The 26,050-nt window shown below is 49.1% G+C and overlaps 1 protein-coding gene across 3 annotated transcripts in view; it reads right to left on the minus strand.

Annotated features, from left to right (window-relative positions):
- Positions 1–514: 514 nt before the first annotated feature.
- Positions 515–26,050, minus strand: part of ATG2B (autophagy related 2B) — a 68,414-nt gene continuing 42,878 nt past the window's right edge. For 2 of the 3 annotated variants that reach the window (XM_053929055.2, XM_053929054.2), the window contains exons 29-42: positions 25,189–25,330; positions 23,136–23,338; positions 21,916–22,142; positions 20,892–21,000; positions 19,896–20,090; positions 19,168–19,269; positions 14,471–14,549; positions 13,974–14,163; positions 11,400–11,469; positions 10,971–11,053; positions 10,250–10,371; positions 9,844–9,998; positions 9,055–9,204; positions 515–5,833 (exon numbers count right to left, since the gene is read on the minus strand). In XM_053929055.2, the coding sequence (XP_053785030.1) occupies positions 5,603–5,833; positions 9,055–9,204; positions 9,844–9,998; positions 10,250–10,371; positions 10,971–11,053; positions 11,400–11,469; positions 13,974–14,163; positions 14,471–14,549; positions 19,168–19,269; positions 19,896–20,090; positions 20,892–21,000; positions 21,916–22,142; positions 23,136–23,338; positions 25,189–25,330 (2,058 nt within the window). In that variant the 3' untranslated portion in view covers positions 515–5,602. The remainder of the gene's footprint in view (positions 5,834–9,054; positions 9,205–9,843; positions 9,999–10,249; positions 10,372–10,970; positions 11,054–11,399; positions 11,470–13,973; positions 14,164–14,470; positions 14,550–19,167; positions 19,270–19,895; positions 20,091–20,891; positions 21,001–21,915; positions 22,143–23,135; positions 23,339–25,188; positions 25,331–26,050) is intronic. The other variant, XM_053929056.2, reaches the window with a different exon arrangement.

Consider the following 26,050-nt stretch of genomic DNA (forward strand, 5'->3'; position numbering starts at 1 on the left):
GTCCCATCAAAACCTCTTTTAACGTACTGTCTTTTTTAAAAATAAGGATTTCTTGAAAGTCTTTGAGATCTTGCTCCCTGGCCTGCGTCATCAGTTTGGCTCAAATAAACTCATAAACAATTTTTTTAAGTAAGTATTTCTTTTAAATGTTCCTTTTATAAGTAAAAATATTCCTCCCAGAGTCATCAAGTGTTTATCTAGGTCCTATGATCAAGCCTACAGGTCGCACTGGCCGCATGTCCGCGCAGCAGGAACAACGCAAACGGTGACTCACATCCCAGGGGGTCGGGTGGCAAACGTCAACGTCACACCCCTCACATCTCCGGGGCTGGCGGCTGGCAGACACAGCACGTGCCGTCGGCAGTACCAGGACGGCAGGAACGCCACTTCCCAGTAACAGGGTCTGACCCAGCCCAACCCCTCACCCCGCAAAAGGATCGTGTGCAGGCCGGGGGCACGGTTCTTGGCGAAAGACAATAGTGTTTAATGCAAACTCCGAAGAGTAAATATTTTAATTTTCTTAAAGAGGATTCTTGATTTCATATTTTAAATAGTCACAAGTTACATTTCCACAAAAATACTCGTACAGCATCGGTATTCTGAAAGTAGTCACATCTACCTTAATTAGGAGACGCAGCAATGACGGTCAACACACACACAGGGTCTGTTCTTTACTCGCGGTGGGATCGAGGCGATGTCTACAACAAGTCCAGACGGGTTCAGGTACGGGCTGAACATGGCGCCCCTGGCAAACTCCACAATGAAAAGTCCCACGCGACAGGCAAGTTTCCCAATGTAAGACAACTCCAACTGGAAATCGGAAGCTGCCACCTCATAGACACAAATGACATGCGAGACAGCGAAGTAAACATAGTTTTTACAGACAGGGGCTGCTATTTCCACCACCCAGGGCATCAGAGAAGTCACTGGTTAGGACAACGTCACGTTCGCCACCTCCTGAGGTCTCTGGTGCTTCCTGTGAAGCGGCGTGCTTGAAACCGAGAGGCCAACGGTCGTCACGGGAGGTGAAAATACCTAACACCCATGTTTTTAAAAATTGCTGACACTTCAAATTATGAACTGTCGAAGCTCTCTCGAATTTCTCACCCCAAGAGAAGCCTGCCGCGGTGGAGTTAGGAGGCATTTTCCACCTCCGATTTGCAGGAAGTGCAATGGAAGGGAAGCACTTCTGGTTCGCACTGGCTGATTTGCAACCGGAGCACATAAAATCTGTGAGGGGCCGGGGTGCCTGGCATGGTCCCGAAAACAAGGAGATAAACATACACTGGCATCAAAGCTCTCAATTATTCTTACACGAAACACCTGTATCCTAGCAGACAGAAATAAGATTTTTTGGTAATAGAAACAAATATTTGTTTTCCACCTTCATTATCTATACACTATACAAATAACCTTCCTTTTTAACGTAGGACTCACAAATGTATATGGGATTTATCCTATTTGATAGCAATTGGCACGCCCAAGTTGATGCCCTTGTAGATACAAGAGCACCACTTCGTGTTTGCTTAGTGCCTTACTTTCAAGAGACTTCAACTTCATAACCATTCACTCCAATGCCTTAAGTAGGTCAAGGGGAAAGCAGGGAGTAAGACTGCTCAGCTTAGCACGTGAGCCCTGCCACACCCCCCATAATTCAGAGGAGCCATACCCAACGCAGGTGTATGAAACAGACACAAAGTTAAATGACTTCACCTGGGCCCGGTCCCCAGCTTTGTGCACGTGCAACATTGAAACGAAAGCTGACAACTCATCGTAACCCTGAAACTGCTTGGAGCAAGTGTCGATTCAAAGAGCGTAACTTCAACGCCGCCCGCTCTCTCTGCACTCTGGGGCACACCGAGTGCGGGAGCCCAGAGGAGATGGCACGGGGAAGGCACCCACCGCTGGACAAGCAGCCCCTGCAGGGGCAGGGTTGTCGGACCGTTCTGGAACTGAGCAAGGCAGCACACCTACAGGACACCCTTATTGACAGAGATGTTAAAGAGTAATTCCCTTAAAAGCTGGAACTATTTTATTTTTTTTAGATTTATGTACTTACTTTTAGAGATGGGGGAGGGAGAGAGGGAGAGAAACATAGATGTACGAGAGATATATCGATCGGTTGCCTCTCACACGCCCCAGCTGGGGCCTGGCCCACAACCCAGGCCTGTGCCCTAACTGGGAATCAAACCAGCAACCTCTCAGTTTGCAGGCTGGTGCTCAATCCACTGAGCCACACCAGCCAGGTCATATTTTAATAGCATTTGAAACTGACACATAGCAGGAGGGATAAAACACTGGTTTTTAGTGCTTTTGCCATTGTAGACACAATGCTACTTGGGAAGTTTTTTTTCTTTTTTTGAAGAATTTATTTATTTATTTTTAGAGACAGGGGAAAGGAGGGAGGAAGTGGGAGAGAAACATCCATACATGGTTGCCTCTGGTGCACCCCCTACTGGGGACCTGGCCCACAACCCAGACATGTGCCCTGACTGGGAATCGAACCCGCAACCCTTTGGTTCACAGGCCGACACTCAATCCACTGAGCCACACCAGCCAGGTGACTTTCTTTTCTTAAAGTAACTTTTGTATTGTAAAAATGTTGATGTTAAACGTGTGCTTAAGTGGGAATCCCAACTGGAGCCAAGCTTTAATAAAATGCAAGCCCACTGCAATGATGTGTAGAAGAGCCACAGTGTCATATGTACCTTGAAGGGCAAGTGCTGAGTGGACATTCTACATGTAAACAATAGCAATCTGGGGACAGACAGGAAGGACACAGGGGATCCACACCAGCCCTGTTTAGGAGACATGGCCATGGCCTTGGCCGCCTTTGTGACGGAGGCGGTCTCCCCAGGGTGCTGTAACACCGTGGGGTTCTGAACCTCGCTGGTGGCTCTGGGTCCAGCTGGTTTACCCGCACTCCTTGGGGAGACCCCTGCACGGACTCGGCGCAGCCGCAGGCAGGCACACACGGTCTACTCCATCCAGAGGTGTCACACCAGAAGTCAGCCTCGCGGGCACGGTGGCTGCTCAGGCACGTGACTCCCTAAGCGGCCCGAGACCTGAAGGAGCCCCAGCTACTCTGCGCCATGTGACCAGTGCTCTCGTGGGACAGTGGGACTGTCTCGTGGGACAGCACAGACAGTGCTGCCCGTCTGTGGTGTCACAGGTCTGGGGCACTCCACTGAGCATCACGGCCACACCACCATTTATGCACATGTGCGCACACACTCACACACACACACTCACCCGCTACATCTGAACATATCTGTTGGGCTTTGCTTTCAGAAACCCCGTTGTTCCTGGAGAAGGGACAGCAGGCTTTAGAGAGATCGGAGGTCTGGGCCAAGCCGTCTCTTGGGGAGTCACAGATCTGGCCACCGAGGATCTGGCCCGACACCCTTTTTACAGTGTCATCGCAACGTCACAGTCCGATGAGACACTTTTACAAAAGGAAACAACTAAGGCTAAGTAACAATGCAGAAGTGCTCAAGCACAGGACACAGAAACTCCTCCAGTAAAGAGCATGTCGGCCATGCTGGCAACGGACAGTCCCTGGTGCTGAGCCCGAGACAGAGGCTTCCGCTCCCACACCCAGAGCCCATCGCAGCTGGCCCGGGAGGCAGGGCAGGGCAGACGTGGGCACCAGTTTAGAGGGGACATGTGAGCCTGGTCTATCAAAAGGTGGGTCCGTCTGCAGCTCACAGTACAGAGGTTTCTCCCTATCCCACAGCTCACTGGACTCATATAATGAGTGTGACTATGGGGAGTATATCTAAACGTTAAAGAGGTTTTCCGTTTCTAAGTGTGATCCAGTGTTTTCCAGTTTGATTCCTCATCGCAGATAACACGCATGGGGTGCTCCGCTGTGAGGGAGACAGAGCCTGTCGGGGTGAAGGCCAGGGCTGTCGGAGGGTGTCCCCGGCCGGTGGCGCCTGCACACTGACAGCCGCGGCCGAGCTTCCTCCGGCCATGTCTGCACAGACAGCCACCACGGACGGGGACAGGGACAGGGATCCGGGACACTCAGACAGAGCGATCCTCTGAGCGCTGCCCTTTCGAGTTGGTTGGCAGTAAACAGGAAATGAAGTGAAAGTAACCGCTATCGAGCACAGTTTTTATAGCTTTCACATGTTCGGACTTTCGGTCCACACTGCTTTCTTGTTCATAAAACTTAGAGAATGAAAGTGATGCAACGTCATTTTCCAAACCCCCGGACTGAAATGTGGTTCCGAAATCTAAACTGGCCTTGACGAGACCCCCACTGGGGGAGAAGAGAGCTCTCCTCACGCACCGTTCAGCCTCAGGTGCACAGAAAGGCCCGCCTCCCTTCCCGCCGGGTTAACCTCAACTCGGAGACGGAGCACTTGAGAGCTGTTCCCTCCTGCTCCCAGGGAGTGACTGACTAGCCATGAACCAGAATCGACTTTGAGAAAGTGTCCCCAAGCATCCTGGGATAAATCAGGGTACTGTATCTATGGGCGTGCTCTAAGAAAAGCAAAGTGTCCATGGAAGCATAAAACAATTTCACCTTTAAATAAAAATACTTTATTCATTCCTGACAGGTTATCAAAATGTACATTGTTAACCAGGTAAAAATGGTACTTCGAAATGACCGACTAGGGCAAATTTGGAGGATTTTTGGTTAATTTAAAAGCGTAAACACTCTTCCACTCTCCCTTTCCACACATTCCCAACAAGCGCTACGAATGCCTAAAACAATTCAACGTTTTAACGTTTAAACAATTATGTGGGCCCCAGCTCATTATAGAATGCACATTTTCATTTACACTTCAAATAAATGAGAATTACTATACCTGTGTTACCCTCCTTAGCAAAGACTTTCAGGCTGATTCCTTCTGTATTTTGTGTATCTTCGTAAAACCACGTAAAGCAGACAGACAGACAGCACGTGACCCGCACGAGTCTAGAGACACACACACAGGATAAAGTGCAGCGCGGCGGAACACGCCCGGACGCCCGCTCTCGGCTCCCGCGGGGACTTCTGAGCACGTGGGCGTGATGTGTTCTCGGGGCTCGGACAAGAAACCCAACAGGCTCTGTGATTTAATCCTCACTGGCATTCACTCGGAAAATTCTATTTGCTTGGCTTTGCCCGTGGCTCTGTCTCTCATTCTCCATGAAAGTTTCGAAGCTGTGATTCTTTTCAAACCTGGAGGAAAATCACCTCCTCGGAGCAGCCTACACAGCGCATTCGCAGGGCCCAACCACGTCTGAGCGCTGGGCCTGAAACGGGGGTCTCCCAGGGCGGCGCGCCCGCAGCCGGGGAAGCCGATTCACTTTAACAAAAGCAAGCACTCCACTAACTTGGCAGCGACGCTTTAAGGACTTTTGACACCGGCCACCAAACACTTCTACAGGCAAGTTCCAAACCAGCCCTCAAATGGCAGCAGTTTCGGTTGCATGTTTTGGGCATATTAAATTACTTAACTAAGATGCGTTTGTTCCTGAGATGAGCACAATAAAATTACGTGGGTTCCCTCTAAGCTGCCGATGGGACGATGGGGCGATGGGATGATGGGACGCTCTGCTCCTCGGCTCCACCCCCGTCGTTGTGGGAAGAGTCGCGTCGGATGCATCAGTCCTCCCCGTGCCGCCACTTCTGGGACTCGTCCTGCCGGACATCTGGTCTCATCTGGTTTCTCATGCCTCCCAGCACGTTGGACGTTGCCTCCGTGGCAACGATCAGAGGCTTCACCACTGCCGGCGGGATCTGGCGCAGGACCTCGCCAACGGCCCCCGTGACCCCTCTGCTCTCGTGCTCGCGGGCCGCGGTCTCGTAAATGGTGTGAGCAGTGTCTGCAATGCCCTGGAGGGGGCGGCAGAGAGGGGAGCCGTCACTGGTCGGAAAACCCCGCGTTATCCTAGAACACATACTCAGTGGATTTATTCAACACGTTTCTCAGCAGACCAAAACCAAAAATACCTGCTTTGGCGATAACCCAGGATAATTATTTTTATGGCAAAATTTAATTATAAGGGGAGTAAGAGGCAATTATTATGACTGTTTTGCTGGGATGCATGTGTGTGGAAAATGCACCTAAACCACAGCTCCCCTGAGGGACGGGTGCAGGAGCGTTGAAGGTCCAAGGGCAGCTTCGCTGGCCTACTGACCCCTCCGGTTAGGGCAGACAGCGCACAAAGCTTCTGGAACAAGCATGATCACTGAAGGAACATGGCCACAGTTCCTCTGATGCAGCAGCGACAAGAAAGCCTGATCATGCTAAGCCCCAGAACATTATTTGTTTTCAACGACTGGCTATGTGCTAGAATGACAACTGTGAAGCATTCAGTTAAGATAAAGGGTAAACAGAGCATTTCGTTGAACTAAATAGAGACAATTCTGAGAACATAAAGCAGGAGCATGTTTAACAATTACAAACGAAGCTCCGGTAGCGTTTTTCACGTGTCTTATAACTGCCCGACGTTAACGTAATCAGGACTGCCACACTTGGAACCTGCAAAGACGAGTGTGCCAGCCAAGCCACAGGGGTAAAGCGGCTTTGGGGTCCCCACCGCCTGTCCAACTCAGAAACCCCTCAGGGGACAAGAGGCTCTGTTCCACTGGGACCGTTTCTGCGCCAGGCGCAGGGCGAGAAACGCCGGGCTCTGCAGGGAAGTCGAGGAACTCGTCCCTGCCCAGGATCGAGCTGTCACTCTGGCAAGCTAACAGGAGGATCGTTTCGACGCAAGGCAGCAGGCAAAAACACACAGTATCACGCGGTAGGGCGCGATGAAGTGAAATGAAGTACAGAAAAACTAAAACAGAGAGATAATAAGTGCTATTCTTTAAACTATCTACCAGGTGATAGGCAGTGAGTGAAACATGAGCCCCCAAAAGAAAAGGCTTACAGTTTACACACTTTCACATTATCTTCCTCCCCTCTCAGCTGCTCTCCCCGGCCCACAGACGGTAAGAAGGTGTTACTCATTAAAATAATGACCACCACCCAGTCTGGAGACAGCACAAGTGAATTCAAACGTGGCTCCACCACTTGGCCGTGTGACCTCAGACACGACCTTGAAACGGGGAAAGAACACACAGTGGCGGTCGTGTGAGTTAAACGACTAGTGCATCTGAAGAGCGCGGCACAGCTCAGCAGGCACTAGGTGTTTATTAACTAACTCCTGGACAACTGCCGCCACCCTTACAAGTGAATAACCACCTGGCTGCCACCACACAGTTACGTAAAGCAGCATCGGCAAACTTCCTCTCTAAAGCACCCGGTGGGAAGTATCTGTGGGCCGCACGTCTTGGGTCGTTTACTCTCCTTTTCGCAATCCTCTGAAACGGTAGAAGTCATTCTTAGCTAGAAGGCCCACATGAAGCAGGCCCGAGCCTTCAGATCTGACCTGGAGTTCTGGTTTGCTGACCCTGCCCTAGGGGGTGGGCCTGTCTGCGGGACACGCGGGCTGCTTGCCCTGGATCTTTGAGCTGGTCACACCTAGCGGAAGAGGAGACATTTATCGCCCCTGAGAAACCTCTATTCAAAGTTTGGTAATGCAGAATTCAGAGTCAGTCTAATCAAGCACACCCTACCACCTCTGCCCAGGCTCCCCGGTCCTCCCCTCCTCCATCTCCCACATTGGCAGCTTCAGAGAGGGAGAGCTAACCATGAGACCCAGTCCCCAGTTCCTATCCCCTCCACTGCCGACCGGCCACGGGACACTGGGGAGGCCACGCTTTCTTCCCCACCTCCGAGTGAGGAAACCCACCTGGCTCAAAGTAAGCACACAAATACCGATTTTAAACGAATGCAGGTGAAGCGTCTTGCGGACCGCAGTGCTACCCATCCAAGGGCGAGGATGACCCACTGCCCACTGCGCTGCTCTCCCTGAGCCCCGGGGTCACTTCCACACACCTGACTCCCAGCAACAGCCGGATCCCGCCACCTGCAGGAGCAGTTCTGACTGGTAATTACGTCCCTTTATTCTCCTGACTGAAAAGGGACCCATGGTCTTGCCTTTATTTGTCCACTAATAATTTCTTGGGGGCCCTGCCTCAGTGGTCTCCCCCCAGTTTGGGACTCCAGAGGTTACTTCTGTCAGCAAAATGGCTGCCCAAGGCACTTCTGCCTGCAAGCACGTGGTAGGGAAAACACCTTCAGTGAAATCCCAATTCACCAACCATGAGTGAAGCGACCTCAAACCTCGTGTCATGTTAAAAGGAACGTCAAAGACAGGAAATGCCCCTGACATAAGAACCAGGGCTCACCGGTGCAGCTAAATGAAGACTTGGCGATGTTTGGTAAATGTAAAGATGCAGGTTGTTGCAAATCATCGATTCTACCTCATGAACAAAGGGACTTTTTAATGAACACTCCTACAGCGATGTTTTAGGGAAAACGGAAACTCGGTGTCCACCAATAGCGGAATAAATGAACTGTGCTATGTTCACACGGTGAAACAGTACAAAAGAGCTTACATTCGATGTCCGTACAGCAACGTGGATGTATCTGGGAATGTGTAAGTCACAGAATGATACATACAACATACCACTTAGGTTAACTTTTGAATACAAACGATAGGATGTTTTGCTTATGAGTAGATACTTGCAAAATGGAACTAGGAAAACACGTAAGAACAGTCTGAAGCACCTCCAGGACACTGCAGGCGGGCAGTGGGATCAGGTGAGCGAGTCACCTGAACACCTGCCTTTTTCAAACAAACCTGAGTCAACACAGCAAAGTATAAAGAGGCACTGAGTCCAGCTGGTGAGGGCCTGGTGTGTGTGTTATTCCTCCATGTCTTCTGTGAAGGGGGGCAGGGCGGGGGAGGGAGGTGGAATGAAGAACAGAAAGACTAAAACAACGCGTGCTATTTTTAAAACGCTCTACAAGACAAAGCCCGTGAGTGAAACGTGAGCCCACCAGGCCCGGGCAGCCCCCTGCCCTTACACGTCTGCCTGGCTGTTGGGAGCATTTCCGAACTCCACGCCCGGGGGCTCTTTGGGAGGAATCCCAACCACTGACCGCTGTTTGGAGAAGCATGGAAGCTAGTTCTGGCCTGTCCCACTCAAGTGTCACCTACCTCTTTCACAACGCTGTAGGCCTTGGCCACCCCTTCCCGCAGGTCTACCGGCTGGTGGGCCAGGCGGTGATGAGGGAACCTTCTGGTCTTCTTGGGCTCGATGGAAAGGGCGCCAGGAGACACCATGTCATAAGCAGTCTCTGCCGCCGCCTGGGTCGTGTTACAAAGTAAGAAAGGACTCAGAACACAGCCTGGACTGGCGGCCCAAGAGTGCACTTCCGCAGGGACAGGGAGCAACAGAGGGACTCCCTGGCGCTTCTGCAGAGTTTGAATTCTTTACAAGAACATGTTGCTTTTACAGTAGGAGCATTAAAGCGTACATTCAAAACTAATACTCCTAGTGGAGCTGATTGGTGCAGCCCCTCCTCTGCCCTCTGAGGACCGTCTCCCGTTACCAGGTTAGTCCGGAACGCACAGTCTGGGTGAGGTCAGCTGCAGCTTAACACTTAACATGGCAAACCTTCACACAAGCACCCTTTGGGCCCTAAGGCCTTCTTTATGTTTAGCCACGACCTTTCCATGTAAATGTGGTGAGATTAATCCTTGGTAACTAAATGGTTATAATTTACAGAAACAGGCAAACAAATTTGACACTGTATTCCACTAATTCTACTAATTATTTAACACTGGGCAACCAATTAAAAAAGCATGATATTAAATCATTACAAATAAAATATCTATTCTCCACATTCTGTGTAGTTTCACAGCATCATTTTAAAAACAAAATGACAACCATTTTGCAATGGCTCCTCCCCTCCGTGCGGACTCAGGTAGCCCAGGGAGAGATACCTGTATGGTTTGAACCATCCTGTTGGTGAGTTCCAGGGCGGCCATGGCTGTGGAGGTGCCAAAGGAGGCAGCGCCTCGCTGAAACCCTCTGACGATGCGGCCGTCCTTCCGGTACTGCTCAATGGGCAGCCAGACCAGGTCCTTCAGGCCTTGCACTGGAATGAGAGTCGAGTCAGTGCCCCCCCGCCAACAGCCGGGCTGGGGCTCGGCTCCCTGCCCGCATTCCAGCCCCAGGCTCTCTAACCCCTGAGAGGGGAGGCCACGTTCCGTGTGTATGGCTACAAGGGTAGGATTTCTAGAAAGACGCTCCTCACACAGACTCTCAAAGGCACCCATGGCCGGAAAAGGGTTACGTATCATGGATTAGATAAAATCCCTTACCCTCTGATTAAAAAGGAAAGCTCACCTAATTGTACCAGTGAGTGCATGGGCCCCACACCGCCCAGGATCCCCGGCAGCTGGTTCTTCTTAATGTCGGTCAGCCACTCAGTGATCGCGTAGGAGAATAATTTGTCAACACCTAGCAAACTAGAGCACGCGACTGTTAGTGCACAGGAAGGAGAAAGGCGTTTATAGCTCTAGATAAGTTTGGGGAATATTTTTACTTAAGACACAGGAAAACTTATGTACTACAAGGACAAAATTTTATAGGTGCTCGATCTGAGCGCACATGGAAATAAATGTGCACACGTATGTGCCCCAGTTGTGATGGTGACAATTCCTGCAAGGCTCAGGCAACACGGGTGAGCGTTTCACCACCGGGGTCACTTCTTGAACATCCAAGCCTCTGGACGGGACTAGGTCCACGCCTGTAAGTTGCCGTGCAGTTGCAGCTACTGGGAGCCAGTGCCCCTCGAGCTTCCAGCCTTTTCACTAAATAGGCTCACTTACTACTTTGGGACCTTATTAAAAATATCATAACCATAGCTGTTTTTGAAAAAGTCTACTGTTTGAATCACTTCTACTCTCTCAGAAGAAATCTCAGTAAGGATCCTCTAAAAATGAGCTCTCTGCAAACAAGACTGGAAACTAAGTTACGTACGCTTGCCCAGAAGACTCCATTCTTACTTTTTGTAAACTCGCGTTGGTAACTACACCTCGAGGCCTCGCATGGTGAATCAGCTTACCCATGCCGGTAGAAAAGCCGCTTCAGCTTCAGCTCCGAGCAGTTTAACTGGGCCAGACCAATCAAAATTCCAGCTAACGTACCCTTGAAAACACAAATTAAAAGGGCCACATTAATCTGTAAATTGAGAGACTCAACATTTGAAATAGTTATTAGTTGGGAAAGTCAAAGTAATATTTGCTAATGAAGCTAAAACACTTAAAACATTTACAGCAAAACATTACATATTTTATTTAATAGCTATGACCCAATTTATATCAAATACTACCCAGGGTTCTTAAGCAAATGGTATTTAATTTACTTTAAAAACAGAATTAAATTTTAAAACTTGCACTGTATCTCATATATAAAACTACAACAAAAAAACTGAGTCCATTAGAAAAACAAACAGGATAATTTTGTAGAGTATCTTTATACAAAGTTTCCAAACCTGATCCATTGATACGTGTTTGCCGTGATAATCAAGTCGAATAGGAACTTCTGATGTGAATCTAAATTCCCTGAAGATAAAGAAAGGAGGGAAGTTATTGATATTCAAGTTACTAATTGTTAATTAGATCTAAATTAATTTGTTCAAGTGGAGAATAAAAACAAAACCAAAAATAAATAAAAGAGAATGCCTTTTGACTTTACTTTTTCTTACGGTAATATAACAACTAAACCAGTGTTAATCATCTTATAAGTCATATTTATTTTACTGTATTTAAAATTTCTCATAAAAACCTCTTCCTAGTTTACTAAGTAATGTTCATCTCACAATTCTGGCAGATATTCTCAGTTCATACAGACAGCAAATTAATAAAAGCAACCTTCAAGATTAAACCCAGTAATATAATCACTACCAAAAAATAAAAAGAAAAGAGGTAAGGTGTTCATTCGTAGCTCCACTGCGAAGCAGAAAGAGCCAGGAACAGCAGACAGGGGTCCCCGTTTTTACGCAGGACGCCATCATGGGCCAGGCACTTTCCCTCACTGAGCTGGAATGTCTTTGTCGATAAATTTTTTAAATGTTACCTACATTGGTGAGCTTTAGTGGGCATCCTCTTTTTTTAATCCTCACCCAAGGATATGTTTACTGATTTTAGAGAGAAAGAGAAAAGGAGGGAGACAGACAGAGAGAGACAGCGATGTGAGAAACATCGACGGGTTGCCTCCTGTACGTGCCCTGACCGGGGATTGAACCTGAAACGTTTTGCTGTACGCCAGGACAATGCTCCAACCCACAGACCGACACAGCCAGGGCTTAGTGAGCACCCTTGAGGTCGATGCTTGTAAACAGGATATGAAAACACAGATACTGGGAGGTCTTTGAGAATGGAATTGTATACAGTAATGGCACCGAACAAAAGCAGCCGGCTTCCAAGGCTAAAGTGTGACCTGGCACCTGAAACACATTTTTGCTGTAGAATTAACGTTGGTGACTGTATCCCGAACCACCCCTCAGAGACGACTGAACCCCCGGTGTGGTGAGACGCTGCAGTCACGCCAGTCACTACAAGAAGCCTGGACCCTGGGCCATCCCTGGTCCCCTGAACATGCATCTCCACTTGTTCTGTGAGCAACGGCCCCTCGCCACCTGCCGCCTCCGTTCTCACTCATCTTTCCTCCTTGACATGTCATGGGGCAAATCACCTGTTTTCATTATGTCTAAGCTCAGTGAAATGGGGGTTTTTCTGTATCTTGTTCACTGTGCCTAGAATAAACTGTGGCATGCCTACGGTCAGAGCTCACCACACACAGGGCGGGGCATGTTTTTACATCTCAATGTCTTTTATACCCATTATCTAGTATTTGCAATAACCAAATCGGTAGTTTATGCAAATGGTTACTTAGAATACACAGTGTTTTGGCAGAAAAAGTTTTTAAGAGAAAACGATCGAGGTGGAGCAGCTGCAAGAGAGGCCATTCCTTTGCACTGGGAAGGCGGGGCGGGGGGCCCACAGTGGTCACCCAGCCCAGGGCCTTTCTACGGTCACAGTCTGGGGTTTCCCAGCAATATACAAGATATTTAAAACATAAAAACCACTTAAAAATAGTTATACTGCAGCCTGGCCTTGCAGCTCAGCTGGTTACAGCGTCGTCCCACACACCAAGGGTGTGGGTTTGATCCCTGGTCGGGGTACATGCAGCCAATGAAGGCATAAATAGTGGAACGACAAAGCCATGTTTCTCTTTCTCTCTCTCCCTCCCTCTTCTTCTTCTCGTTCTCTCTCTCCCTCCCTCTCAAATCAATTAATTTTTAAATAGTTATAATGATCGCTTTGGGCCGAAGTCTAACCTCAGGACTTGGAGGGAAAGACAGAATTTGGGGGCCTCTGAGGTCAATGGGAGAGGAGCACAGAAAACCAGGTAAGTAGTGCTGTGTCCCTCACAACACGGGGGGGGTTCATCGTCACCCTTTCTCCTTCCAGCAGAGCCGAGGCTCCATCCCACCATCGAGGGCTGGGAAGAAAGAAGCTGGGAAATAAAGGGGTCTGCGAAGGAGAGACGCACCCCCGTGTGTAAGAGTGGTCAGGGCTGAGGCAGCAGCCCAGGGGCCTGGCTCCCCGGTGGCGCCGACTCAGCCACAGAGGGAAGGGCCAGGAAAGACTCGGCAGTGATGGGGGAGGGCAGACAGAGAAAACTGGATAGGAAAGTCCCGCAAGGAAAAAGGGAGGAAGGTCGACGTTGAGGTGGGTAAAGGAAAAGAGGAGCAGAACAGCTCCGTGTTTGAGGAGGCACGGAGAAGCCATTTAGCAACCGGAAGAGGGGCAGCAAGAGGGGAGAGGAAACTGCTGCACGGAATCTACAGAGAGGTGAACCCTCAGCCTGGGCTCCTGCCTGGAAAATGGGAGGGGCAGGCAGGTGGGACCACGGGTAAGTAAATAAGCACTGTACCCCAGGTGGCTGGCTGGCAGTGCAGAGGGAAGCTGATGCAACCTCACCACTTCCGTGCACAAACGCGGTGAAGAACCGTCTTCAAAACTCGAAAAGAACTTCGTTTGATCAAAATTAAATGATTCACCTAAAAAACACAGGCTGGTCACTAAACGACGCTTCCTCAGCGGAGAAGTCCTTCTCCCCGTCCCCGTTCACCATCTCGCGCCGGGGAGGCGGCTTTGGCCCAGGGAAAGACAGGACGAGACTTGGCTCCTTCGAGGTACTCAAGTGCCTCGGCAAACTGCAGGCAACATCGGATCCAGGAGACTTCTTAACTGAAAATGTAATGTGCACGTTTGAAAACTGGGGTTTGCTTCCTTCGAGCCGCCATTCAAGTCAATCCAGATGTAACTTGCTTTGCTACGTTTCATTTAATAAACACAATCAACTGCTACGGAGAAAACTGACTTTCACCTCTTAAATTATTACTTTTACACAAACTATATTTGCCCAATTTAACCAAAATACACACAGAACACATTTGTATAAATGAAAATGAAGACTATGTGAGTACATTCTGCAAAGGGCCTAATGACAAATCCACGTAGTTGTCACAGACTTTTCCAACTAGACATTTAGTACCTTCCGGGTCGGGAGCCATTAGAAGCTCTACTTCTGTAGACAGACTTGTGAAGAAATCCTTCAGGAAGAACAAGGCATCCTAAAATTAAGAAATGTAGTAATAAGTAAAAGGAGGGGGAAAGGTACATCTATTTGCAAATCTTCGAAACAAAGTATCTTAAAGTCCCACATTTTAACTAATTATTCAGAGACAGCTGTCATCGACCGAGTCCTTCGTAGATGGCAGGCGTTGTTCCTGCTCTCTCTCTCTCACACACTCACACACACTTCCTCTGAGAAAACCACCTGATGGATGTGAAGATCAAGGCACAGAGCTCTCGATCAAAGCGTGTTTCCATTCTCCTAGACTCGCGGCACTCTCCCAGCCACTCCGGGTCAGCGCTCACCCACGTCGCTCGTGGCGACGTTGCTCACAGTGACAGCTGGCACGTCCTGCGTGCTCACGGGGGCCTTAACAGTTCTCCGTGTCTGATTTTGCTTTTACCACTATGTTACATTGCTGTAATACACTCTTCACTGGGCGTGCTATTCCAAAGGAAAATTAAGATCAATAAAATCACCCATTCGGTTTGGTCTCTTCTGAAACTATGGGGTTACAAACAAAAACGCGAGGATCTATCTTGGTGGTGTAATACACGAACCGCGTCCGCCCATTATCGGCAGCTCCATCTGTCTACCTCACTCAGACTGACGCATCATCTTAAAGAGTATGACAATTAAATGCCCGAGCCTGTTCTTCTCTACCCTTCCCTTCAAAAAATTCTGAATTCATATAGGGCACGGATACTGGAACACAACGCAGCGTGAAGGCAAACTACAGGGCCACGGTGTGTGGTAGCACACGGCACGTCTGACCGGCAGTTCCAAAGCATCTGCCCGACTCCTGACCACGTTTACAGCAGCATAAATAATAAAGGTTAGGAAGGTGTTTTTCTAGGCAACAAGACAGATGGGACTGAAGAACAGGCAGGTAGTTTCAATAGTATTGGAAACACTCTGCTTCTGCAGTAGGGTAATGGGTTCATGAATTATTCATTATGCTTTACACATCTATATGTATTTACATTACACGCATCCATTATATATTGCTATATGTGTGCACGTATGTATCTCTCAAATATTAGATGTTAACAGTTAATGATACATATAATGTTACTCTTTGGCCACTAGATGGTGGTACTTTAATGCTATGTTTTTTTACTATGACTGCCTTCAAAAAACACAAGAGAAAATTCCAGGTGTAAATGTGCTTTTTTAAAAAAGGAAGACTAAAGAGATAGTGGTTTACCCATTTTTACTACAAATGCGAAAAAAGAACATACAAAGGTATACTAATCACCAGCTTTTCAAAATGTCCTCAAAGTTTTAGATTCTGGTATTTGTGCTAAACTCTTTACAAGTCGTAAGAGAAATTACCTAAATTTAAAACTAGCACCACAGAGACACCTCGCAACAGAAGATAAACAAATGGCAAATAAGCACATGAAAAGACGCTCCGCAGCCTAGTCACCCGGGAACTCCACATTAAAGCCGGCATGAACGCCACGTACAACAGCTGATACTAGAGAGACACCACGCCAAGTCTGGTCACAGTGAGAAGCGGCCGCATTTCTCAGGTCACCTGGCAGGAGTGCACTGGTGCGACCTCTTTGGAAAGCCGTTTGGCCGTTCCTTATGACAGCTAAACACGCACCCACCCTATGACCCGTACCTTCTGTTCATGCTTCCCAATACAAATGAAACCAAGCGTTCCTAAAAACGCGTGTACACAAATCCCCAACAGCTTTATTCATAAAAGCCGAAAACGACCTGAGTGTGAGCCAGGGAGTGAGAGAGTAAACAAGCGTGGCACACCCACGCAATGAAACGCCCCTCGGTGGTGGAAGCGAAGAGACCTCTAACACACGCCACAGCACAGACGGCCCGCGCGGACAGGGCGGCGAGGGAGCCAGTTACAGTTCCATTTGCGCGCCGTGGAGGGATGGTAAACGCTAACCTCTGGTGGTGGAACTGAGGTCAGTGGTTGCTTTGGAGTGGTGGAACTTGAAAGTTTGGTGTATTATTTATGCTAAGCTTGGACTATAAAATAGTTATTTTTTTAGCTTTAAATTCGTGTGAGGGAGGATACTAACAGTGCGATATGACACAGTGTTAACGAATTACTTTCAATGTCACACACTGGCAGCTAAGTACTGATGCTGAAAACCCACAAATGTGCACACTGGCCCCGCCGCGTCTTCATCATTGCCAGCCTCAGCTGAGCACTTACCTATTTGCCTACCCCAATGGCCTCACACCTCATCTGATAACCTGAATGAGGCCCTCGTGCTTTCACAAAAAACTTAACGAGGCTAAACCACTGCCTCCCTTAAGACCCACTCCAGCGTCACTTCCTGCAGAAAGCCCTTCCTGATTACCCTCACTCTTTCAAACCCCTAGCCTCACTTGGGAGCCCTCTTCTGGTGGGGCCTCTCATCCTAAGCCCGTCTTTATCACTTGTACTCCCCACAGGTGTTAAGTCAGGCTTTATGTTGGTGTCCCCGCACTACACAGAGACCTTTGAGGATGTTTATTCATCTGTGTGGGCCCAGCACCCCTGTACAGAACTGGGATGAGCTTGGCATCCAGCAGAGGATTTGGAATTAATTAGCCTATCTTCCCTACATGGATTTCCAGGCAGTGCGAGAGTCGGGAGGTCTGCCCCTTCCGGTTTTGAATCTCAAACTGCCGGGTTCTACAACCTTCCTCATCTCCTAGGAGGTCACTCCCTCCGCCTGGTTTCCTGCCTGCCCATAGGGCACGCTGAGCTTTGGGAGCCACTGCACTGAAATTCAACAGCAAATTCAGCGTTTTAGAAACGCGAGGGACCAGTGCTGCTTTCACACTTGCTGCCTATAGCCGGTGAAGATGAATGAAGCAGAGATCGGCCTGGGAAGAAAACCACGGCTCCACACATTGTTGTTATTCACCAGGTGACTTGTTTTCAAAAGAAGGGAGAACACAGACACCTGCTTTTCTATCCCGATGAGCATTTGCTCTCTCAACATCCTGCGGCAGGCCGCTCTCAGAAGACTCCGACTGGAGAGGCTCCGTCGCCCCGGGAACGTGCCTCCCGGGGCTCCCCTGCCCGTGGCTTCGTGCCCAGGCCGTGCGTCTGGAGGGACTATTTCTCACTCCTCCTCAGTTCAGGCATTACATTTGCTTCCCTGGCTGTTTTCTCTGAGATTAACATGTCCCCGTTTTAAAGTCGTAATGCTTTAAGTTCTAAAGAAGGCATCAAGCTCACTATGAAAGAAAAAGGTCTATCGAAGAAAATCGGGCTTGCTGAGTCTTGGCGAAGTCACACCGTAAAGATGTACCTTGCCCACATTCTTGCTCACATGTGACTCCCACAGATGAAATTTCCCATGAACACCTCATCCTGTTCCTGCTGGGCCGGTGTACGGATAAATTAAACTGTGGGTATCGGAAGATATTATTCTCGTAACGAGAAAGCACAGCCCGAAAGTGCTCCTTGGCAAGTCTGACACAGCTCAGGAGCCACGAATGTTAGTGTGAAGTTGCGCTAAACTTCTCTGCTTCAAAATACATTTTCTCTGAGATATGCCTATATTTTGTTCACGACATACATATTGTTTAAGCTTATTCCTGAGATATCTGTTACGTATTTAAATAACAAATCAGCATTATCCAGTCAATATTGAGTGAACAGATAATGCTACCGCCCCACAGACCCCACTTCCAACCCAAAACGCACACCACTGTCAGGTGTAAGAGGGGGTGGCGTCACTTCAGAACAGAGCACTTCCAACACCCCACGTACTTCCTTCAGTTGTTACGAGCTTCTGTTTCAACATTTTTGATCTTCCACATTCTGTGTGAGGCACCAAGCTTAACAGTTTCATACACTAGTCTCACGTAACCCTCTTTCTAAAAAAAATTACGCTACATGTATTACTATTTCCTCAATTTTACCTATGAAGAAACTGGGGCGGGAGAAGTTAAGTAACTTACCCCAAACCACCAACTAGTAAAAGGAAATTCAGATTTAAACCCAGGTCTGACTCCAGGCCGACGCTCTTCACCACTACAAAGCGTCGTATCTCCATGTATCTTGAATAAAGTTGGCAGGAGACGCACCAACCACGCTTTGGACAGCACGCTGGCTCCAAGCAAAGCCCAGATTAATTTGGTGAGATGCTTGTTAGAATATGGGAAAGTGGGTTTCTTTACGTCTTTCCACAAACCCCTGTTGTCTGTGACCTGTTAGGTGCCAATGTACTAATGTGTCATTTTCCCCAGGGCAGAAGGAACTGTCTCCCAAGTGCGTGGTGATTAAGACTCAGTCCTTTAAGTCTTTCAATCATACAGCGGGGATTCTGTTAAGACTCTGACATACCTGCACATCTACATTAGAGGCGTGGACGTGAGAGTCAGAATGGGGAGCAGCTTCAAGTGCTGTCCCACGCAGACAAGGAATGGGAGACGGGGTACATCTAAGAACGTCGACTCACCGAGAGTTCGGGTTCCAAAAGCCCAACGAACTCACCCTGTTCTTCACCAGCAGCAGTCTGTGCTAACTAAGCAACTTTTGTAACAGTTAAATAAACATTTAACGCTACTGGATGAAGCCTCTCCATTGGCACGTGGGGCAGGCATTTCCTGCTAGTCCCCGGAAGGACGCCGGCCCCACGAACCTGGTCGATGTTGAGGCGCAGCGGCATGAGCGACACCCTCAAGCAGCACTCCTGCGGCGACCGGCCTGACTCCGGGCGCACGTGCAGCGCCTTCACCGTCAGCTGCGAGATAAAAAAGGGAGGAACGTTTTTTCCCTGATGACGTTATGACTCTGTCCTCATTTTTAAGAGAGAGACAAATACTACATTTCCATTCCCTATGTTAGAACAAAAAGTGGACTTGTTTACCCTCCTTCCTTAAATACCCGAATGCAAGTATTTTGGGTCACACACTCCCTGGAGAACCTGCTGAAAGACATGGACTCTCTGCAGAGGAAAAAATGCATATAATGTACGTGCAGTCTCTAAGGGGTCTGCCGAGCCCCCGGAAGCTCACCCACAGACCTATATTCCAGAGACAGAAGTCCTCAGCTAATCACTTCTATTCTATTAAGAATTTGAAGCATCAGAAATCTGAACCCTTCCAGCAATACTAAATATTTTGTGCAGATCACTACGGAGTTCTGGTCTTCCTCAGATAGCATTATATTGGTAATTTTAACTTAAAGGGTTAAAATTGCCAGGCAAAATAATTTTTAAGCCATAAAACTTTAAGCAGCATATTTAAAAAGGATTTTCATATTAAACTGAGAAAACTTATCCAGTAATTTTCCCCAATCTAAACCTTGTGCCGTTAGATGTAACAAAACACTTTTCTAAAACTCGCGCAGCAGAACACATAATCTCACCATGTTGGAATGAGCTTTCCGGGGCATTTCTTTACTGCAGTACAGGTACAGGAACTTATTCATCTGTGAGGTGGCCAGCCGGTCTCGGATTTCGAGGTCCTGCACGATGAACACCTGCCGGGAGACTGGGTGCTCCAACAGGCTGGAGTCGCACTCCGGCCTGCACGGGGGGTAGACCTCATGCTGGAACTTCACCTGCAGGGACAGGAGGAGGAGCGCAGGGCCGTCTTGACATTTCATTTCAACTGGGTTTTTCTCTTTGCAACGCAAGGCATCGCGCATCGCAGTCTCTGGATTCTCAGCCTTCAAGCCCACTTTCAGAGAGGGTAACACTCCCTCATTTGTTCACTTCTTTGCGATCTGTGTGCGCCCTACCACAGGATGAGCTTGGCTGACACTGCTTACTTGGCCTTGGTAAAGTCCCTACCCTTTTCAAGCAAAGCCCTCAAAAGGAATGAGACATAAAAGGACCATCTTGCACACCTATGAAACTGCTGAAAAGGAATCAGCGAAAGCGGGGTTCAGGCTCCACAGCAAGCAAGGACACCCTTAAATAGACGGAGCTGACTCCATTATAATATTTCCACGTTAAGCACCCTAACAGATGACACTCAGCACTGCCCCAGACAAGTGGCAGAATTAAATGCACAAGACATCACTGGGGGCCTGGCCCCACTGGTCCCTAGCCGCTCACAAAGGACCTGGCAGGCTGCTGCCCAACAGCAGGCCCTCCCAGGAGGGTGTCCCAGGCAGTGGTTCCCCAAGTGCCACCCTGGGAGAAGCAGTGTCAGACTCTCCCTCCTGAGAACACGTTAGGAATGCCCGGCCGTGGGCCCTGCCTCCGACCTACCAAATGAGAAACTCCAGGCCCACAGCCTGCGCTGGGACAGGCCCTCGGGGGCTCTGGGGCCTGCCTGTGGGGTCAGGCAGCACACTGGTGAGTCTTCACGGAGGCTCCTCCTCCGGTGGGGTTTGCCTTTCCCAATGCCGTCTTACCTTGCTTAACTGTACTTCCATTAAAAAGTCATGGTTTCTTCCTCTTCCCCCACACGCCGTATTACGTCCGTGTCTTGTGGGTGTGTGAGAGGGCGAGCTGTGGGGGCTGCTATAGTGGGGAAAAAACTCTTGTTAAGGGAATATTCAGAGGCAATGACTGACCTCAGGAAAAACAGCAAGATGGAAAGAGAGTAGGATCACAGAACTGTCCGATTACGCAGACTGAATGACTATACTTCAAAACCGCAGCTTTTATACTTGGAGACACTGAGAACGTGAACTTCACCACAGACCTCAGTAAGGCCATCGTCCGCTTGCTCCACACAAGTAAACCCTAACCGCGATGTGGGTGTTCGTGTCTCAGGACAGACCTGGACAGGAGGCTCAGTCCCTTGTTACTTCAGAAACCCCTTCCGGTCAGGGTGCAAGTCCCAGAAATCCCAATGAATATGGAGAAGAATTACAGTCAACACTCAGTGTTTAAAAAAATCACTTTTCAATAGAAAAAGCCACTACACTGTTGTGCCAAAGGTTACCACCTTCTGTGGTGCGCCACCTTCGGGGAGAATGCCCAGCCTGCTCCCAGTCCACCACGCAGTTCTCTCCTAGCTCCACCGGGTGCCGCCCCGTGTACCAAGAACTCTGGAGCACAGACCCTGCGTGGTGCCCCCTGGGACGCCGGAGACCCCGGGGTGGCCAACGTCCCTGCCTCTGAAGCACACACATCCACCCTCATCTGCACACACCCGTCTCTCCCTCTCGAACCCAGGGCAGCATCTGGGCACATTCACTTCAGGGACTGTGCCTCCCACACGGGCTCTGGCACACGTTGGTACCCGAGAAATTTTGCAGAGTGGAGATCACTTAAGTCACCACATTTTAGTAAAACTGCAAACACTGCAAACAAGTTTACGCAATTGAAAACCCTGACATTTAACAAGTAACACTTAAATTATAGCTTTTTTCTACAAAAGGAATAGGATGCCCTGCCAGATAAACTAACGTAGAAATTAATTTAACTTACGTGTAACTTTTAGCTGGAGAAGTGGGCGGGGCTGTTCCGAAGTCCTTTCCCCCATAGAGATGCCAAACGAGAGAGACTTCCTTAACGACGTAGCGAACCACGGGCGGGGGAAAGTGTACGGGGGCTCTGCTTGCCTCCGTCTTCTTGCCGGGCAGGCTGAAGTGGTTATCTCTTATCACAATGGTGTCGTCCACCATTATTTTTACCAGGGGCTCTTCTTCCTTCTCCTACAAGAAAGGAACGGGTGGCACACGCTGTCTTATCTCAGGAAATCCCTGATTATGCTGCCCCTCTGGCCGAGGTTTCTGATTCTGTATTCTTTCTAGTAGTTTCAGCATACGAAATGGGGAAGTAAGTACTGACATTTACAATCACGTGAGATATTCTGCACTATCAACCACAAAGGGGACTCTGTGTTCCATGCAAAGTATTCCATAAGGATTTTCTATATCTGCATTTGACTTTTACACTACGACTGACAGGAAAAAGGTGCAGATCTAGTGTGTGTGTTGAACTGTGTGTGCATGTGTGTGTATCTGTGAACAGTTCTTTAGTTCAAAGTCAACCCTGCATTCCGAACCTGCCACACTCCAACATCCTGGCCAAACACCCGTGTCCCCGACGATGGGTTCACTCTGACTTTGGCAGCCAGTGCTTAGTCGCACCCATGCACTCACCTACTAGGTTACTACTGGGCCGTGTAAAACACACGTACCCTAAATGGCGATTCGCTTCGAACGGGGTTCCACTCTAGTGCCAATGCTGAACCACTCTGGTTAGTGAGCGGTGGGTGCATTCAAAGCACACCATGCTTTTAAACATGAGCATGGCTCCCAAGTGGAAACTGTGTGAATCGACCAGCCCTCGCCTTCTCACCAGCCACGCCCGAGCTTCCCCAGTCCTGGGACCGGCAAATACCGGTGCAGCGCCCCTTCCCGCCATGAAACTCCCTGCCCTCCAGAACTAGCTCACTGCCCAGGACATTCGCAGCCCAACGGCCCACGAAGGGGATTTTACAAGCACAGAGCGTCCCTCTCCGAGTCTTTGAGAGGTCTGTCGTGGCAACAGGAACGCGTGACAGACACAAAGTATCGACAGCGAATCACAAAACAAGTAGCTTTCAACTGTGAAGAGTCGAATCCAAAGAGTCTCTTCAGGCCTCTGGTCAATTCAGTTTGTGATGCTATCGTGAGGCCCCGGTGATGTCGGCAGTGTGTTACCTGAACGGTTGCTCTCGGTGCAAAGAGAATGCAGAAGTCGTCGCTTTCGGCGGGCACACCTGTCATGGCATCACTGATCAAGCGGTGGGTGAATGAGGCATATGTGGGGCCAGGCTCCTGGGACGCGTTCCCACTCTCGTCCGGAAACAGGAACAGGTCTGAGCAGCACGGCTCCTGAGTGTGCGACTTCTCATCCAAGACGCCTGGGGAAAAGACACAGCGGTCAGTTTAGGCCCACCTGGAGACACCAGCAAAAACACCGAGGAAGCGCTGTCGCCATGTGTCAGAGAGACAGTACGTGGAGTGCTTCCACCTGCAACATCCCTTTTTTTCCTTGCAATTATCCTCTGACTACTAATGAAAAGACTAAAAATAAGTGAAGTTCTCTACAAAAGGGTAAAGGATAGTCTCCTGAAGTGGCAGACGGTCCTCTCTTAGCTACCTGGCGTTGGAGAAGCTCGGGAATTTGGCGGCAGCTGGCCGTGTGCACGCGAGTATGTACGCTGACAATTCTGGCTCGTGGGTTCAGCTCTGGAAGAAACTTCCTGGACAATATTTCAAGGGCAGGGAACACCGGGAGTGCCCAGCAGCGCCTCACCTAAAACTATGTATAGGGACTCTCTGCATACGGAGGGGCGGGGCAACAGCTCCCGAACAGACCTCCGCGCGACTCCACACCGCATGGGCACCTGTTCTCGGGGAGTTATTTCAACACGAAGTTCACAAAAGAGGGCATTTGCAACAAAATCTCTAAGTGAACGCATATTTTTATACATTGTATTTCATGTTACACCCACCAAGTCCTTCTCCATTCAGTCATTCAAACCAAACGCTTACTATGGACTGAGAACAAGTGACATTTAGCCTCAAGAGGCTCACAGGCTCAATTCCAAATCCTCCGCGGCAGCACCTTGAACTTACTCATCCTGGAGAGTGCCCGGGGCCTAGTACCGGGTCTCGTATATTGACGCTGCTCAGTAAACAGTCATTAAATATCCCTTCACACATAAGTAGGTTAGCTGCTGGTATTCATTACAGATGACGTGGTACTTAGGGAGCTGAAGGTCCCCATTTGCTTCCTTAGTTCTAATTTAGAACGAAAGCAACATTTAATGCTAAAGTCTTATAACACCATAAAATGATTTTAATAATTAACAGTTTCACAGCACACAGAAATAGCTAAATTCATCCAATTAGAAAAAAAATATTTTTCAGATACATGCTTCAAAATATTTAGATGCTTACCACCTGGTTCCTCCCAACTTTACTGCCTAGTTCTTTTCTATAAGAAGGGGCGGCCTGGTCTGCAGGTGATCAGGGCTCCCATGTGCCTTTGTCCCTGCCTCTTGATGTTAATGGCCTTGGCCTTGGCCTTGCCAAGATAACTTCCCTCTCCTGGCTACATACCTAAGCCCTATCCCCTTTTTTTTTTATTTATTTGTAGAGAGAGGGAAAAGGAGAGAGAAAGAGAGGGAGAGAACCATGGATGCGTGAGAGAAACATTGACTGGTTACCTCTTGCACACACCCCAACCGGGAACCAGCTCACAACCCAGGTATGTGCCCTGACTGGGAATCGAACTGGTGACCTTTCGTTTTGCTGGACAACACTCAACCAACTGAACCACGCCCATCAGGGCAGTCCTAGCCACTTTTTAAAAGCCAACTTCTCGCACTTTCACCAAAGTTCAAAGCACTGATTCCAATCCCTTCCCGACGGCAGTTAGAGTATATACACTCTGAAGTGACTTCCATTTCGTCACTTCTGAATCACTCTAGGTCTGGTTTAGTGCCAGCTTGTTTCACTAACCAATAAACTACCAGAAAACATCGCTTTTGTCTTCCACTTAATCTGCAACCCTGCAACACCCCGGTCGGTGTTATTTACCTACTAGACACTCAGTAAACACAAGCTGATTGACTAGTAAGTACCCACCAAAACGCAGCCTTGTTTCTTCTTTAACAAGCCACTTACTGGAGAGTGTGGAAGAACACGAGTAACGGGCACCGCGACCACACCAGCCGCGCCCCCGGAGTAGAGTCCCCGGCCTTACCGTTGGGCTGCGGCTTCGCGGTGTGACTGGCCTGGTGCACGTCGGCCTCCTCCATGGCGTCGCTCATCAAGTCGCGCAGCATCTGTTGGTCCACTTCAGGCAGCACCGGGCCGCGGGACGGGGGCGGACCACCGCAGTCTACCTGCAGCCAAAAAGACTAATGAAAAAGGGCCGCAACTGCCCCAAGAAGCCATTAGTCCACCTTATGTCGTCCCCGAAATACACTCCACTTCACAAAAGCACCAGACACGGGGGCGTACTCGTTTTCTGTATTCTGCCCAGCAGCTGTGATATGTCCACTGTGAGTTTTAGTACCATCTGCACCCGCACAACTACCGGCTCATAAAGGTCATGTCATCGCCTCAAAACCAGCCCAGGGACTGGGCTCTTGAAGAGGCAACACACCGGAGAGAGAAGGTAGGAAAAGGGCCGTGAGGCTGGGGGAGGGAGGACCTCGCTCCATCGAGTCCGACCTGCTCAAACCACAGCGACAAGGCCTTCCAGGCTTGAGACCAAGTCACTGGAGCTCATGGCCTCATCGCTTGGGATGAACAGAAACCTCGGGACAGCGGGGGGGCTCACACAGGAGGGAAAATCTACCACATGGTGCTTCATGGGGTTCAGTTCCAGCCCTGACGCTTAACCGTTTCAGTCAGTGAACTGTGGACTCACTGAACCCAGGCCACGCTTTTTAAATGTGCGCATGACTCTAAACCGGAAAGATCCCCACGACCAGAGGGAAGGGGGTGGGGGAGGTAGAAGCGGGGCACGGCGGGGAGAAAGGGTGACGGAAGGAGACGTGACTTTGGGTGGTGAACACACAATACAATATACAGGTGATGTATTAATTGTACACCTGAAA

This window comes from Desmodus rotundus, chromosome 7 (genome assembly GCF_022682495.2).
Source record: "Desmodus rotundus isolate HL8 chromosome 7, HLdesRot8A.1, whole genome shotgun sequence".
In the NCBI taxonomy this organism is placed as follows: domain Eukaryota; kingdom Metazoa; phylum Chordata; class Mammalia; order Chiroptera; family Phyllostomidae; genus Desmodus; species Desmodus rotundus.